Source organism: Telmatherina bonti (genome assembly GCF_933228915.1).
Source record: "Telmatherina bonti genome assembly, chromosome: 18".
NCBI classification, from domain to species: domain Eukaryota; kingdom Metazoa; phylum Chordata; class Actinopteri; order Atheriniformes; family Telmatherinidae; genus Telmatherina; species Telmatherina bonti.
In genome coordinates this window covers 9,146,517-9,162,081 of record NC_136616.1, presented here as the reverse complement: position 1 = coordinate 9,162,081, position 15,565 = coordinate 9,146,517, and the positions used below count along the sequence as shown (strand labels likewise).

The following is a 15,565-nucleotide window of genomic DNA, read 5'->3' as shown; positions in this document are numbered from 1 at the left end:
CATTTAGCCAAATAAAACATTCTAGGTCCAGCCCCTCTCGAGGGAACTGATTCCAGAGCCCAAGCCATGAGTCGAGGTGAGTCCAACTTTATCTAGCCGGATCCGCTCAACCTCGCGCACAAGCTCAGGTTCCTTCCCCAACAGAGAGGTGACGTTCCATGTCCCTAGAGCCAGCTTCTGCAGCCGGGGATCGGACCGCTGCTGCCCAGCTCACACTGCATTTGACCCCTACGGCTCCTCCCGCAGAAGGTGAGCCCACGGGAGAATGAGTCGGATTCGTTTCCGGTGAGGGTTGGACTCCGCCAAGGCTGCCCTTTATCAATGATTCTGTTCATAACTTATATGGACAGAATTTCTAGGCGCAGCCGAGGTGTTGAGGGGATCCGACTTGGTGGCCTCAGGATTGGGTCCCTGCTTTTTGCGGATGACGTGGTCCTGTTGGCTTCATCTGGTCGTGATCTCCAGCTCTCACTTGAGCGATTCGCAGCCGAGTGTGAAGCGGCTGGGATGAGAATCAGCACCTCCAAATCTGAGACCATGGTCCTCAGCCGGAATAGGGTGGATTGCCCTCTCTGGGTCGGGAGTCAGGTCCTGCCTCAAGTGGAGAAGTTTAAATATCTCGGGGTCTTGTTCACAGTGAGGGAAGGATGGAGCGTGAGATCGATAGATGGATCGGTGCGGCGTCTGCAGTAATGCGGACTCTGCGCCGGTCTGTCGTGATGAAGAAGGAGCTGAGCCAGAAGGTGAAGCTCTCGATTTACCAGTCGATCTACGTTCCTACCCTCACCTATGGTCATGAGCTGTGGGTCGTGACCGAAAGAAGGAGATCTCGTATACAGGCGGCTGAAATGAGTTTCCTCCGCAGGGTGGCCGGGCTCTCCCTTAGAGATAGGGTGAGGAGCTCGGTCATCCGGGAGGAGATCAGAGTAGAGCCGCTGCTCCTTCGCATCGAGAGGAACCAGTTGAGGTGGCTCGGGCATCTGGTCAGGATGCCTCCTGGACCTCCCTGGTGAGGTTTTCCAGGCACGTCCCTCTGGGAGGAGACCCCGGGGAAGACCCAGGACAGGCTGGAGGGATTATATCTCTCGGCTGGCCTGGGAACGCCTCAGGATCCCCCCCGCAGAGTTGGCAAATGTGGCTGGGGAGAGGAAAGTCTGGGCTTCCCTGCTTAGGCTGCTGCCCCCGCGACCCGATAGATAGAGATAGAGATAGAGATAGAGATAGATGTACGGTCGGAAAACATTCTCATGTTACCTACGAGTCTCAGTATACTTGCTCCTGATAGGACACTAGGGTCAACACTCATCATAGTCTTTTTCATCATGTTTACTATGAATACAGAGCTCAAACAGAAGGCGGTTGTTTGCTTTTCAACACGTCATCCTAAATACATCCGTGGACACCCACCGTCACTGGCAGGGTGTTTCTGCTCAGGGCGTTGTGCTCCAAGTTCTCAACAACACATTGACAACATGTTCCAGGTTGTGTCAGACATCTACTTAATTCCTGATAATCACACAAAAGAAACTTAGACCGTAGTCATGTTATGCGTCATAAGAAGCAGGGATATTGCACTGAAATCTTTGTGTCAGATAAGCTGCACAAACATGCACCATGCGGAACAATTAAATTAACAGCTGTTCGACCAATGTTTTAGTCAACCGCACACCGAAATAATATCAAGCTGATATTTTCACTGGCCATGTTTCCATGGGAGTTTTAATTCCTCATTAATTCTCAATTAGAGTTAAATCCACTTGAAACAGAAGAAAAATGATCATGTAAACAGTTATTTCCAAATGAAAACTTAATTTCATAGTAAGTCGCTGATTTATTGCTGTTTTAAATCCGAGCTGAATAATTCCTCTGTCATGTAAACGATAATTCTGCTCCAAGATAATCCGATCGTTTTGCACATGCACGTGTCCCATCGCGACGCCGCACGTGTTCCACGCAGTTTTCTGCCTCCCATCTTTGGTACTTAATCTTCCTTCTCCTCCTCAGCTGCTGAGAAAAGTTAAGTATATGCTTGCGTCAAGCTGGTACTTCAAAAATCTAGTCGAAATCAAAGTTTAAATGATTCTTATCAGGAGTTTGTTTACTTCCTGTAAATGTAAGTATGTGACATCCGCCCCTGTCCAATCAGAACTCTTCCCCTCACACTGATCTAAAGCGGAAATAAATTATGGAAAATAAATGCTGCTCTGTGGGAATGAGATCTGGTGACTGTGGAGGCAGTAAAACTTTATGTTGCTGCTTTCTGGTTAAATAATTCCTCTTAGGATCTTTGTTACCCTGCAGACATCACAACAGAGTATTTCTCTCTGAACCGCTGCCTACATCTCCTCTGCTACCAGCAGCTGAAGCAGTTCTGATGTTACACACACATGGCGGGAATCCATGGCTACAATGTCACCTGCTGTTTCAGAGCAATAAAACTGCTGTGCAAAGTGTAAACATGCAGCTTACTTTCTGTGTGAATGTAGGTAAACTTATACTCTACCCTCTGTATTTTCTTAGGGTCCTTGAAGGGGCCTTCCCGGGGTGGCACTTTCCCAAACAGCTTCCAGCCGGGATCCCTCGGCTCCACAGGTCGGCTGTCCTTCACCCTCCTAGCAAACAGACTCCTGAGGATATGCAGATAAACCAGGTCAGTGTAACACAGAACAGACTGTCAGCGTCGGTGACGTCACAAAGGGAGGAAGCTGAAGTACTCGTTTGACTAATAACTTGTTTTTCCTCTTGATTTGTTTCATTAAGTGAAAAACAGTGTGGAGGATTACAAGGGAAAGCATGATCACACCCTCATGAGCAAATTCAACGATATTTGCATTTTAGAGCAAATTTAATCATTATTTTTTCTAATTCCATGTGTCTGCCACATTCACAGGGCGCCTCTTCGGCTCCAGATGTGATTTGGAGAATTAAGAATCCCTGAAACTGAGATCAGCTCCACACACTCAGGTAAAACAGAAATCAGAAGTCCATTGCAGAGCAGTTTTATGAAGGTACCGCCTAAGCAAGCAGTGGATGCTGAGATGCTGAAAATCTGGTCATACATGGAAAAAAACATGGTCATATACTGTGGACCTGGGGATTTTGAGAGAAAGACTAAACTAAAGCCCTACAGTAGTTCAGTTTGAAAGGGACATTAGCCCTGCACCACAAATCCCTGATGATTGTAAGGTCAAATAGTGCACATGCTTTGCACATTCGCCCTTAGATCATCCATCACATAAGGTTCCCATTAGTGTCTCCTATAATAGACTGTTAATAAATTCAGTCAACACCCACATGCTATGGGCCAAAACTGCTGAATTCTGCAGGAGTTTCTTCACTTTGTTAACCAGAAATCAATGACCAGAATCTAGAATATATACTGTATCTATCATTACTCAGCAGAAAGTACATCAAAAGTATACAATAGCCTGTCTCAAGCAGTACATGAGGTATACAAAGTACTGGTACAGAACACAAAGTGTAGCTGCTTTTGGGATTCCTTAATCTTCCGATATGTTAAATGTCAGCGATTAGAAACAGTGTGGTCACTCCCTTCATCATGACTGCAGAGTCAGCTCTATCAGTCTGGCTTCACATGATGGGAACAACAAGTCTTAAAGAGGTACATTGTTACTAAAGAGAACAATGCTGTAACATTCTGGTACTTCTTGTTGTTTAGTCTCTAAAAGAAAAACAAGATCTTTCAATGTCTGTTTTCATTCATGTCTGAGGCAAATCTAATGCAGTCTTGAAAAGCAACAGAAAAGAAATGCAAATCGGGCACACTTTCATTAACTGGTTTGATGTAAAGAAAACCAGTCTGTGTGGTGGCTCCAGATGGTAGCAGAGTCCACATCATTTAATCCAGTAGAAGAACCTGTAGTTCTAACCAGAAACAAACCTCCAGAGGGACCCCCACAAGAGAAAAATGCAGGGATGTTTAGGAATAACTTTTACATCTGGGACGACAGGTGTGACTTTCAGCATAACTACACGTGTGATTTTACTGTCACATCTTTCCTTCTGACATTCTGTATTGACATACGGGACCTAAAATCCCACAAAAAAACATGTATGACCACATTTTCAGCATCTCCACTAAAGTAAGAATACTATATAAATAGTAGTGTAACAGCCACAATCATGTTAAACAAATCACTTTTAAGACTTAGAATGCAAATGTAAATAGTTTATTTTAAAAAAGGTATGTACAGATTTAGTAAAGAGCAAAGTCATAAACAACTATTTACATCAAAATGCTACAAAGTCTCAGGTGATTTTTGAAAAACTACTTATGAAACAATCAGCTATCATAACAAGAAGCCACATAAATTATTTGTTTTACACCAAAAAGGACATGACAGGTCTAACTCCTCCTGGCCACTAGGGGGCAGCACGTAAATCTGTTTAGGTGGATTTTGGTTACTCCCACAAATTTGTGAAATCACATGATATTTGTGGTATTTAGAATATTGTGATTATTTCTTTGACAAGGCTACTAAAACGATAATCGTCACATCCCTTCCTCAAACTGGCAAACCTGAGGTTAAAAGTAAAATATCCTGCTATTTATATGCTTATTAATGATCCAACGAGGCTACTTTTCAGTCCAGAGAAGGTCCTCAGAGACAACACATGGTGATTTCTAAACACTAATTTCTAACTTCCTCTGAGTTTATTTTGACCTGTTCCCATGGCGACCTAAAAACAAGCCTCGTATCGTTCCAGTCTCAAAGCATTGAAAAAGGTGCCAGGAGGCCGGAGATCAGTCGTGCTTGACTTGAGGGACGGAAATTTTAGGGGATTTTTAAAGTTGACCAGTCAAACCAAATCAAATTAAAATAAAATCAAATCAAATCAAAATCGATTAGCTGATTAGTTGTGATGCTCTGATACCCCCCCACTCTGACTTAGATCAGCTGACATGCTGTAAATCCCTTCTTTCTCGCTCAACCTGACAACAGCACTGTAAATATCATCATGTTTCCTCACAGAGACATAACTCATGCAAAGAGTCAACTTTAAAACGACCTGTCTTTGTGTGTTGTTTCAACTATCAGTCATCCACATCCTGACTTCATATGCATTACATCTCCACATGAGTCCAGTCAGGCCGCATGGTTACTCATTCTGGTCCTACAGGGGCCACGATCTAACCAGTTTTCAATGTATTCCTGCTCCAACACACCTGAATCACGCTAAGGGGATCCAACAGCCAAACAGTGACTCCTTTATTTAAGGCAGGCGTTTTGAAGCATAGATACATGGAAAACCTGCTGGATTGCAGTTGTCGTAGGACTGGAGAGAGTAACTCAGTGTTTACTGTCTGACATTAACATTTTACCAACGCCTCCTCTTCAGTCCTGCTTATTTTCCACCCGGCTTACTGATACTGAAGTGTACATACTAGATAATGAAAGCAGCTGAAAGCACTTCCTCATTCTGTGATTAATTCAAGGTTTTTATGAAGAAAGTAGAAAATAACACAGGCGGTGACGGCCAGTAAACTCCATGGTTAAGAGATTAAAGATAATATGAACTGATTTTTCTAACACTTTCCTATGGGCCTGAAATGTTTTTTTTTATTATATCTTAACTTTAAATAACTTTATCAGCATTGAGACGTAAAGTCATGAAGCTCCAGGAACTTGTAGAGTAAGGGTTAGAAGTTGTCATGTAGTAAACTGAATGTAAACTAAATTGAGACCATGAGACACTAAAACCAAGAATATCTGTAAATCTGTGGATAACTTTACCCAAGGGTGGGCTGAGCTGAACTTGAGTAACCTTATGAACCAGTGTGATAACAAGACAACGCTAGATCAAAGGGCAACGCGAACCAGCTTTAAAAACCAAACCCTAACTTTCACTGTTGAATGACAAAATGCTTAAAGAGCTTTCCATACAGTTTAAAAGAACACTGCATCTTCAGCTTTTTTTTTTTTTCTTCAGCAGTCCGAGTCCAGCAGCAGTGGCCGAGGGGCTAGTTTATGTTCACACTGAGCTCAAGCTCCGTGGTGTACCGATTTATACTCAGATATCCCTGGAAATTTACAGTTTCACAACACTTTATGTCCAAAAGTAAGATGATAAGGTGCAAGAAGGTTCATCAGCTTGAAAGAGCAATGAAGACAGCTAGCATGAACATGCCAAACAAGCCGGTACAAGGAGGAGGATGTCAGAACAGCTTTCCCACAGTTTACAACTGCTTGTCTTAACAGGCAAGCAGTCATCCCAAGAACAGTATGGATCCAGCCACTAACAAATGGAAGGTGGCAGCAATCTGAATCCATCCATTATCCTAACCGCTAAATCTGATGAAGGGGAAGCTGGAGCCTATCCCAGCTGGCTTTGGGCAAAAGGAAGGGTACACCCTGGACGGCTCGCCAGTCCATCACAGACAATCTGAATCTTTAGATGAAAATCACAACAATGTTCCAGCATCTATTATCCTACCTGTCAATGTAGAGGAGTGATGGGGCTGCCATCCTGCTCCGTCAACTCAACACAGACTTAAAACTTACAAAAAAAAACACTAAATAAAAACAAAAAACAAACAGAAGCTTCAAAAAGTAACAACAACTCCGAATGGAAGTCAAAGCCCTCCCTCAGACAAGTTCCCAGTCCGGTGTGGTCATAGTTTATATCAGAGAGAGTCTCAGAAAAGTCCCACACAGCTCTTCTGTTGTAGCAGACTGAGAAGGAGCAGACTCCTCCTCAACGTCCACGCCTCCTCAGACACAAGCCTGACTAAACAAATGAAGGGGAGGAATCTGAAGAGCGAGGACTGAATGATTAACTTATCCATGTGAGGAACAACAGTAAAGAAGCTTATTATTCTAGCTGGACAGAAGTCCGACATGCACAGCGGAGGACAAGTCACCGGCCGGCTTCCAAAGGGTAGAAATTCAATCTGGCCTCTTTTTGTCCACAGGACTCAGTTTCAGAGCATTACAGTTGGCAAACATGTTTCTGTAGAGAACAGTGAGCCGTGTCCACCCTTTCAGCTTCAACAAAGTGCTAAAAGGAGCGTAGCTCATAAATATCTGCCTCTATAAAAGGTTAAAGGTGTCCATGGGAAAGAAGGGATGCACAGCATTGTGTTTGTCTGAAAATGAGTTGCTTACTTTGCTAATTGCAATGTCTTAAATTGTGATATCAGTTTATAAATGATTACTCTGCCAGGCCCATGTAGATGAGAGTGGAATTTATTTTGACCACTGCAGCTTCCCGTGACGTAAGTTGACAGAGCTCAAGTCGTCCAAGGTGGACAATAACGCACAATTTGTCCAAAAAAAACAAGTTAAAAAATAAACAGTAATTTCCAAAACCCCACTCTTGTTCACAATCATTCAAATAACCATCAATGTCTGTGGGTAATGATCACAATAAAAATCTTTAAAATGTGGCGCTGAGAGCAACAAGGCGAAAATTAACTATATTAAAAAGTGTAAAAATAAAAAGTTAGTCTGGAGCCCAGTCCAGAGTTTCACAGACTCACCAAAGACATGATTAAGTTTCAATTACAAGACTTTTTTTTAACATCTTCAAATCAAATCTTTGTGTTGTTTCTTTAAAGAAAGTTGAGATTTTTCATTTTCGGAAAAGAAAGAAGCCTATATAATAATTTTTTAAAAGAAATATGATCAAATATATTCATTTGCACTCATAATTTGGCTTAATTTCTCTGGGGAAAAAATGGATATTGTAAATATAACTGGTTGATAATCAGTTCATGTAGACCAGATTCTGATGCATTTTCTCTTCAATGCCTATCGTCAAACACAACATGCCGCCAGAGACTAATGTTACATTTAAATTTAAACCTTTAAATTAAATGTTACATTTAAATTAAACCTACAAATCGGGTTCAAGGTGCTCATGGACTGCAGGAAATTATTCATAATTCCTGTAACTAATGGAGGAAGTTATTCCTCGACACTCCAGGAACAGTGAATGATTGTAATTCATGAAACCCAGTTTGTCAGGTATGGTGTGTTACTCCTATCAGAGGACAGGCAGACAGAAACCTTTCACTAAACAACTCTTTAGTGGATTGTTCAGGTAGTAGGAAGTGTCAGGTGCCTCAATCTGGTGATTAGGTCAAACCATCGAGATGTTTACTGAACTGATGAACACTGAAATGATTAACACTGCACCTTTTAGCAGCATAATGAGGATCATCATTATAATTGATTAGATTGTAAGATATCTAGACCAAAGTCAGTCCTGTTAAGATGCTTCTTATAACATCAATGTTATAAGAAGCATCAATCTTGTAACATCAATCACCGGCCTCCATTAGTCTGTAAATCTTGATAAAATATAACTAAACTGCACCCAATTCACTCTGTATTTACTTTAATGTACTTAGTTGTTCAGATCAGTTCATAACAAGCAAGGTTTCAGCAATGAATCTATAATTATTTTTTATAATCACAGGCTTTGATTACAAGTTTTAAAGAATTCTGTAAATCATAAAACCTCAAAAAAAACTCAACACCTCGCTCACCCAAACTTTTCCACACAAATGTGTCGCAAAAATATGCATGAAGTGATAAATGACAGCAGTGTTTCCCACTAGCAGCAGTCTGAAATGAAAAAAGAAAAAGGTTTGACGAGGTGCTGTGAAATCCTTCCCTGTAAATTCATGGAAACTTCAGGGTCCAAACAGAGACTGCGATGTGGCAGAGGAGTGAGAGAAAGGCACTTCTGATTGTGTAACAGGTCCATTACAAAGAAAAACAAGAGTCAAAATGAGGACAAGTTTATATATTTATATAAAAACAAACGATCCCTGCGCCTCACCCTTCTCCACTCTACCTCCCCTAAAACACCCCACCACAACCCTGCACCTCTATGGAAGCCCGACTGCGCCAAAAACGTGCATCAAAACGTCTTCAAAATGCACATTCTGACTGCGTTCACAGCACCTAAACCTAAAAATGTCTGAATTCAATTCTTGAATGAATCGTATCCATTGGCTGAGGACTATGGGTTCAGGCATTTCGTTGAATGTGGGGGCTGCAGGCTGCATCACCATCAGAGGTTGGTTGTCACCTGTAGGTTTTATTAGAAGTCTATTATAACTATTATTAACGATTCAAACAACAACAAATAAAAAGTTATCATTTCTAAAAGATCAATGTAACTGATCTATTACTAAGAGCAATTTTCCTTCTGAGCAGTGGTGAAGCCGTCTTTTAGAAAATAACCAGGAGACAGAAGTATGTCATCATCAGACCACCTGGTCTCACTCCAAATTAAGTTATAGGTTGCTTGTGTTTCACCCCTTTGCTAAGGGTTTCCATTTCACAATAATTGTAGCAATCTAAACTGGATTCATTTTTGTGTCATGTTTTATAGTCCTCTGTGATGGACTGGCGACCTGTCCGGGGTGTACATGCCTCTCGTCCAATGATTGCTGGGATAGACTCAAGTTTTCTGCAACCCTGAGTTGGATTAAGCAGTTAAAACGATGGACGGACAGACAGACAGGTGGACGGATGGATGGATTTTATAGTGAGATCGTTGCTAAGGTGGTTGCTATGGATGCTGCAGCTGCGTGGTATTTTTTAATCCTATTTTCTGCTGCAAATGAGCTGCATTCTGTTTCAAACCCTCGGCCAGCAGTATTAATAATTTTAGAGGATTTTTTTTAGGTTTATTGTCATGTATATTCCAGGAATATGAGTTTGTGTTTTAGTCACATTTACCACAGCATCCTGACGGTTTTGTATGTAGCTGAACATAAATTACAGAAGATTTTGATCATTTTTCAAAAGGTAATATATATATATATATGTGTGTTTTGTGTTCTAAAATGAATTTATATTTTAAATAAAGTTAATTAGATTTTTCTTTTAAAGTCAGAAATTTGCAATGTCCTAATTACCAGTAGAACGTCCACAGCCCAGCCCCCCAGCCCCCGAACCCAGTGCCCCCCCCTGCAGTGACAGTGCAGGTTTATGCAGTGTTGTGTCATGTTGGCGACTGCAGCGGTGAGGATCACGGAGTGTGTGAGCTGAGATACACAGAATAGTGGGAGGAGTTTGGTGGAAAGTTTTTGTTGAGCAAGTTTAGTAAAGTTTGAGCAACACCTACTTGACCATGGCAGAGATCATGTGACTCACATGAAGTACTGGTTTCTTTTTTCTATTTAAAGCCTCTGGATGGCTCAAACTTTTTTAAAACAAAAAAGAAATGCATTTCAGTTTTCTAAACACTAGGGGTAGACAAACTGATCCATTACTCAGCTGTTCTCACCTCCAGTATCATTTCTATCATACTCCATATAAATAACTAATCATATATAACACCGATTCTTCCAAGTCTGATCCAGCCAGCTCTTTTCTGGTCCAGAGGACTGTCTCCTCCTCGGTACTGTGTGGTTGGTCATGAGTCCTGAGTAATCAACTGCAGGGAACAGTGAAAGTGTAACAGCCCTGTTAAAGAGCAAAGTTTTTCTGATGTCTAAAATCATACAGGCCCAAAGCGTTCAGGCGTCTACCAGACAACAGAAGCTCAAGAGGATTTTTTCATCAGAAAAATGCAGTTAAACACACATGTAAATACATAAAAGAATGGTCTCACCAGAAGAAAGAACAGTTCTGAGCAAGAGTCCAGGCATAAATCCAACAGATGTCCTTACAATGACAGATTAGGAGAATGTTTGCAAGCAAGAGCAAGTGTGAATTTTTTATTTTTCTCCTTACAGAAGGGTTTCTCAATTCAGGCCCTGCATGTTTTATAGGTAACCCTGCTCCAACCCACCAGAAGGAAATAAAGGGTTTGTTCACAGGCTGCACAGAACTTGATGCGGAAGTTACGCATTCGCCTCTCAGGCCTTGTTTGCACCACAACGTTTCCAAGCAGAACTGAATTTTTTTTCTTTACACATTTGAAATGCAAAATAATCTGTGTTTAGTGCACAGTCGTCAAACTCCTCGGAGGCTGGAATCCTGCAAGTTGTTGTTGTTTGTTTCCCTGTTGTTGTTTCATTGCATCCTTGCATTGAATAAATAGAGTGACAAGAAGCTGTTGGATCCATTTACTTTGAACCAAGTGTGTTGGTGCAGAGAAACAACAAGAACCTGCCAGATACTGGCCCTCCAGGACGGGAGTTTAACTCCTGTGGATTCCTCATTAAATGGTCGTTTTCAATCCACCAACGGTCGGGGGTCACAAAGAGCAGAAAATATGTCTGAATGGGCAGTTTAAGCTTGTAAGGTTTGGAGTTGTTGCTAAAGAGCAGAAACTAGGGCTGCACGATCACCTTTTTTTTCCAATATAAATATTTATTGCACGTCTTAGCAGCACATCAACTTTGCTAAAAAAGTCGCCATGGGGGTTTAGAAAGTCGCCAGATTTAGCAAGAAAGTCGCCAAGTTTTGAGATCATTTGTTGAGTGAGAAAGAGGGAGCGCTTGTTTTGATGCAGATGTTGTCCCAGTTTGAAATGGGCTACATTCGTGGTTTTTTTTTTTTTTTTCAGATCGTCGTCATTTGAAAATGAGATCGTATCCAAGTATGAATCAAGATCGCGATTCTTTAGGGATTAATTGTGCAGCTCTAGAAGAAACGTTAAAGGGAAACACATATTTACAATTTCACTACATTCTGGTACCGTACTGGTAACCAGGTTACCCTCCATATCCAGAGATAATTAGGCAAGCGTTAACTTACCTGCTGAATAGGCTTGCAAGAGATCCTAATTTCTTCTGCCTTCCATCCTCGTCTTGCGTGAGCCCTGAACCGAGATGCAACCGTGCAGGACTTCGTAAGTCTCCTGGATTTCCCGGTGATGAGGACAACACCACTTCTGAGAAGTGAGACCCGCCACTGTTATCCGTCTCCAAGGTGACGATAGCGCTGGAGTCAGAAGTGACTGTAAAATCCAAGATGTCTTCATTTGAGACTGATAGCTCCGTGCTCATGCTGGACACGCTACACACGGAGATGTCGTCGCTGCGATTTAAGGCTCCGCCCCCAACACCCAACCCACTGGTGGTGGATAATCTGAGGGTGGGGCTGAAGAGGCGGATGGAGTCATAGCCACTGCGGGGAAAGGTGGAGGACTTGCGGATGGCGTTGCCGTCAGATGGATCATCGTCCAGTGGTAAGGTAGCTGGAGAGTCTTGACTGGAGGCCAGAGAGAGTTGGTGGTTATGGACGATGGAGTCTGGGGGGTTGACTTCCAACGTAGGGATTCCTGAGTCCTGAGAGGTCAAACTGTGGCCGTCTGCATCCAAGTCTGAGTAGCTTTTCTGGGGACTTCTGTAGTAGATAGGGGTGGAGGACGGCTTGTAACTGGGCAGGATGAACTGGTTACGTTTAGCAGAGCTGGGATCGTGGTTGCTTTGATCCTGCAGGTTGGAGGTAGTCGCTTGTTTGTCCACACAGCCATTCTCCACGATGACTTCTCCAGACAAACCTGCAAAGAACAGAAGCTCATCTTTACAAACCAGCTCTTAACCCTTCATGGCTGCAGTCACAAATTTATCTGACTCTTTATTGATGTACATATTTTATATTGTTTTTATTATTTATTTACTATTACGTATTTAAAAAGCCTTATTTTTATCTATTATTAATTGATTAAAAACAAAAAAAAATGTACAAAACTAACTTTAAACTAACTAACTACAAAATTAACTGACTTATTTTATTACAACTCTTTTACTGTATATATTTTGCTTTTATATAACTAAATAAATTAAGTTGTTAAGAGCTGAAATATAACAAACAGCACCAAACACTCCACATCGCAACTGTGTGTTCAACCAGCAAAACAGAATAACAGGTCATTTTTGGCAGATCTGTTTGTCTGGGTGTTAAAAATGCTCCTGGTCCTTTATGTTTGTCTATAAAGTCGAAAATTAAAATTCATCAACACCAAATTTTTTTGTCAACATTAGACACCAGAGGGGCACTCTGGACAGATCTCCCGTCTATGGTAGGGCTGACGCAGAGAGACAAACGACTGGTCACACTCACTCCTCTGAAGAATTTAGAGAAACCAGTAAACCTCACACCAATGTCTTTTGATTGTGTGAGTAAGCTTGAACCCAGAAAACACCCATGCACCCTGCAGAAATACTGGGCAACACTCATTTCTGCTGTCCATCAGAGACCGAGACATCAGATGAAACAATGACCAAACAAATACAGCAGAACGCTGATGCTTGAAAACAAAGCATCGTTAAAGATTTCCTTTGATCTATCTGGACACCAGATACCTGGGTGTGGAGGTTTTGATAAGTGAAACAGAATCCTACAGTAACCAGGCTGTAACTGGAGTGTGGAATGTAATGCGAACGGGGCCCCAGCGGGGCTACATCATGCTTCCAACACCAACTGCGCCGCTAAGCTACGAGTCATTTAAACAGAGGAGGCTGCAACTCTCAGCATTAAGATGGGAAGAAAAACTTTAAAGCAAAAGTAGCAAAAACTTACTGGGTATGCACTTAAAAAGACCAACAAGGGGCTTAGTGTTTTCCAAACCACAGACACACAAAGCCAAACTCTTACCCAGCTCTAAACCCTGACCTGCAGGATGTCATGTGAGACTGGCGGACTTCGACCCAAAACACAGCAGCAGGTTGTTCATGCACTACACTGGAAATGATCCACAACTATGGGTCACAAATAAACTAGTTATTACAACCACCTGTCACCTATATTAGTAATAATCCCAAACAAAAGGCTTTAACTGCTGTTGAAGAGAGGAATTAAAGCAACACAAAAGGAGACAAATGTTGTTGCTCCAGCAAAGTTCTCAACAATAACAACCACCACTGCCTGCTTGACTGCAACACCCATTTGAATATACACAAGTCTTACTGTACAAATATAATATCAGTATTTACAGGTAACACAAGGAATCTGCTTTGAGCTCAACAACTCGGTGAAAAGCAGGAGAATCACTCTGCATGTGACATGCATGTTCTGCATGTCACATGCAGAGTCTACAAAGCTACTAACCTAAAATAATAGAAAATCCAGAGCTGGGGAGAGGCTAGATGTTGTCAATATTTCTCATAATTCCATTTAAACTAATGAGCCGTGAATTTTAATCAGATCTGCTTTTTAATCCAGCTTTGATCAACTGAAGATAAATTCAGTCGTTTGCAAAACGCTGAGAAGTCCAACTATGTGGATAGTTTACCTGGTTTACCTGGTTTATCCTCGTAGAATTAAAGACAGGCTTTAATATTATACGTAATCAAAACATTTAAGTTTTGTTACGTTCATGTTATTTAAAAAGCACGCACGTGCGTTTCATTTCCTAAACTTTTCTGACCCAAACAGCTCATGTGAAAGTGAACAGGTTGTGCGACTTAAAGACCCCTGAATAAATCCAGACTTTCCAGATACATACCCAGGTGGCCATCCCTCCGGTCCCGCGTGCCGTGGGTCGTACCTGCCATGATGACGACACAGGTGGGAGACAGCTGATGACGCTACAGGTGGGAGACAGCTGATGACGCTACAGGTGGGAGACAGCTGATGACGCTACAGGTGGGAGACAGGTGGCCGCCGGATGGAGTGGTCCATGATGATGCTGGAGTTCCTGCTGCATCACCTACACATCCCGCTCCTCGGCGCATCTTAACGCACACAAACAGCACCAGAGTGAAGCGGTTTAGCGTCAAAAAGTATTTAGCGCGAGGAGGGAAGAGAAGCTGGTGAACACAAACCCCGCGAGGCACTGGCTCGCGCTCACCAAGCGCACTTGTAGCTGTTCCAACTCACCATTTCCCCGCTGCGCTTCCTCAAGTGGAACCAGTTTTAACTTAAACTGCGCGCGACACCTGTATGGGGTCAAAACAATGCAGGAAAGTCGTCTCTGCTGTTTGTTTGAAACGCAAACACATTACACACGTTTATGGAAAATAACTACAACATTTCATACCTGTTCGGCTGCTTCCGTCGCCATTTTAAACAAACTTATGTCCGGAGACGTAATCGAGTCAAGAACGGAGAGCCTCGATGGATTCACCTGTTAGTTGGACCTGCAGACATTATTAATCGACTTTCCCACACGATTAATAATAAAGAGAAAAAATAACAAGGCCTAATAATATGTACAATTTTCCCCCACGAACGTATCTATTAATGCCGAGGAAGATATTGTATTTATTGTTTGAGTTTTATTTTTTATATTTATTTTTTCGCTTAAGTTTTGCTTGCTAAAATTGAACACAGTGGTCCAAACTTAATTTATAAATAAAAAAGTTAAACAATCTTTTTTTTCCTTTCCCAATTCTATTTTCTGTCCTGCATTCATTTTAGCATTGTATAACTATCTTCAATTTAGCGTTCTATGCATTTGTTAAAGTATATGTAAACATAAAAAAATCAATTTCAATTGAACAAATTAGGAATTTAACCTACCTTTCTAAAATAAAATTTTAAAAAAATGTTGCATTTAATTATTTCTGACATTTATGACAGTCCTGGTTTGACACCCACAGGCTGGAAGTTGGTGCTTTAAAATCCTACACCCAGAAGTGGGATCACTTTATTCAATTTGAACTTTTAGTGCAGGATTTAATAAAAAAAAA

At 41.7% G+C, this 15,565-nt stretch overlaps 1 protein-coding gene across 1 annotated transcript in view; it reads right to left on the bottom strand.

Annotated features, from left to right (window-relative positions):
• Nucleotides 1-14,428, bottom strand: part of tbc1d14 (TBC1 domain family, member 14) — a gene marked incomplete at its 5' end in the record, with an annotated part of 46,559 nt that extends 32,131 nt beyond the window's left edge. Inside the window, 3 exons of the mRNA XM_079257511.1 lie at nt 2,504-2,627; nt 11,685-12,432; nt 14,380-14,428. Of these exons, the coding sequence (XP_079113637.1) occupies nt 2,504-2,627; nt 11,685-12,432; nt 14,380-14,428 (921 nt within the window). The remainder of the gene's footprint in view (nt 1-2,503; nt 2,628-11,684; nt 12,433-14,379) is intronic.
• Between the last annotated feature and the right edge of the window lie 1,137 nt (nt 14,429-15,565).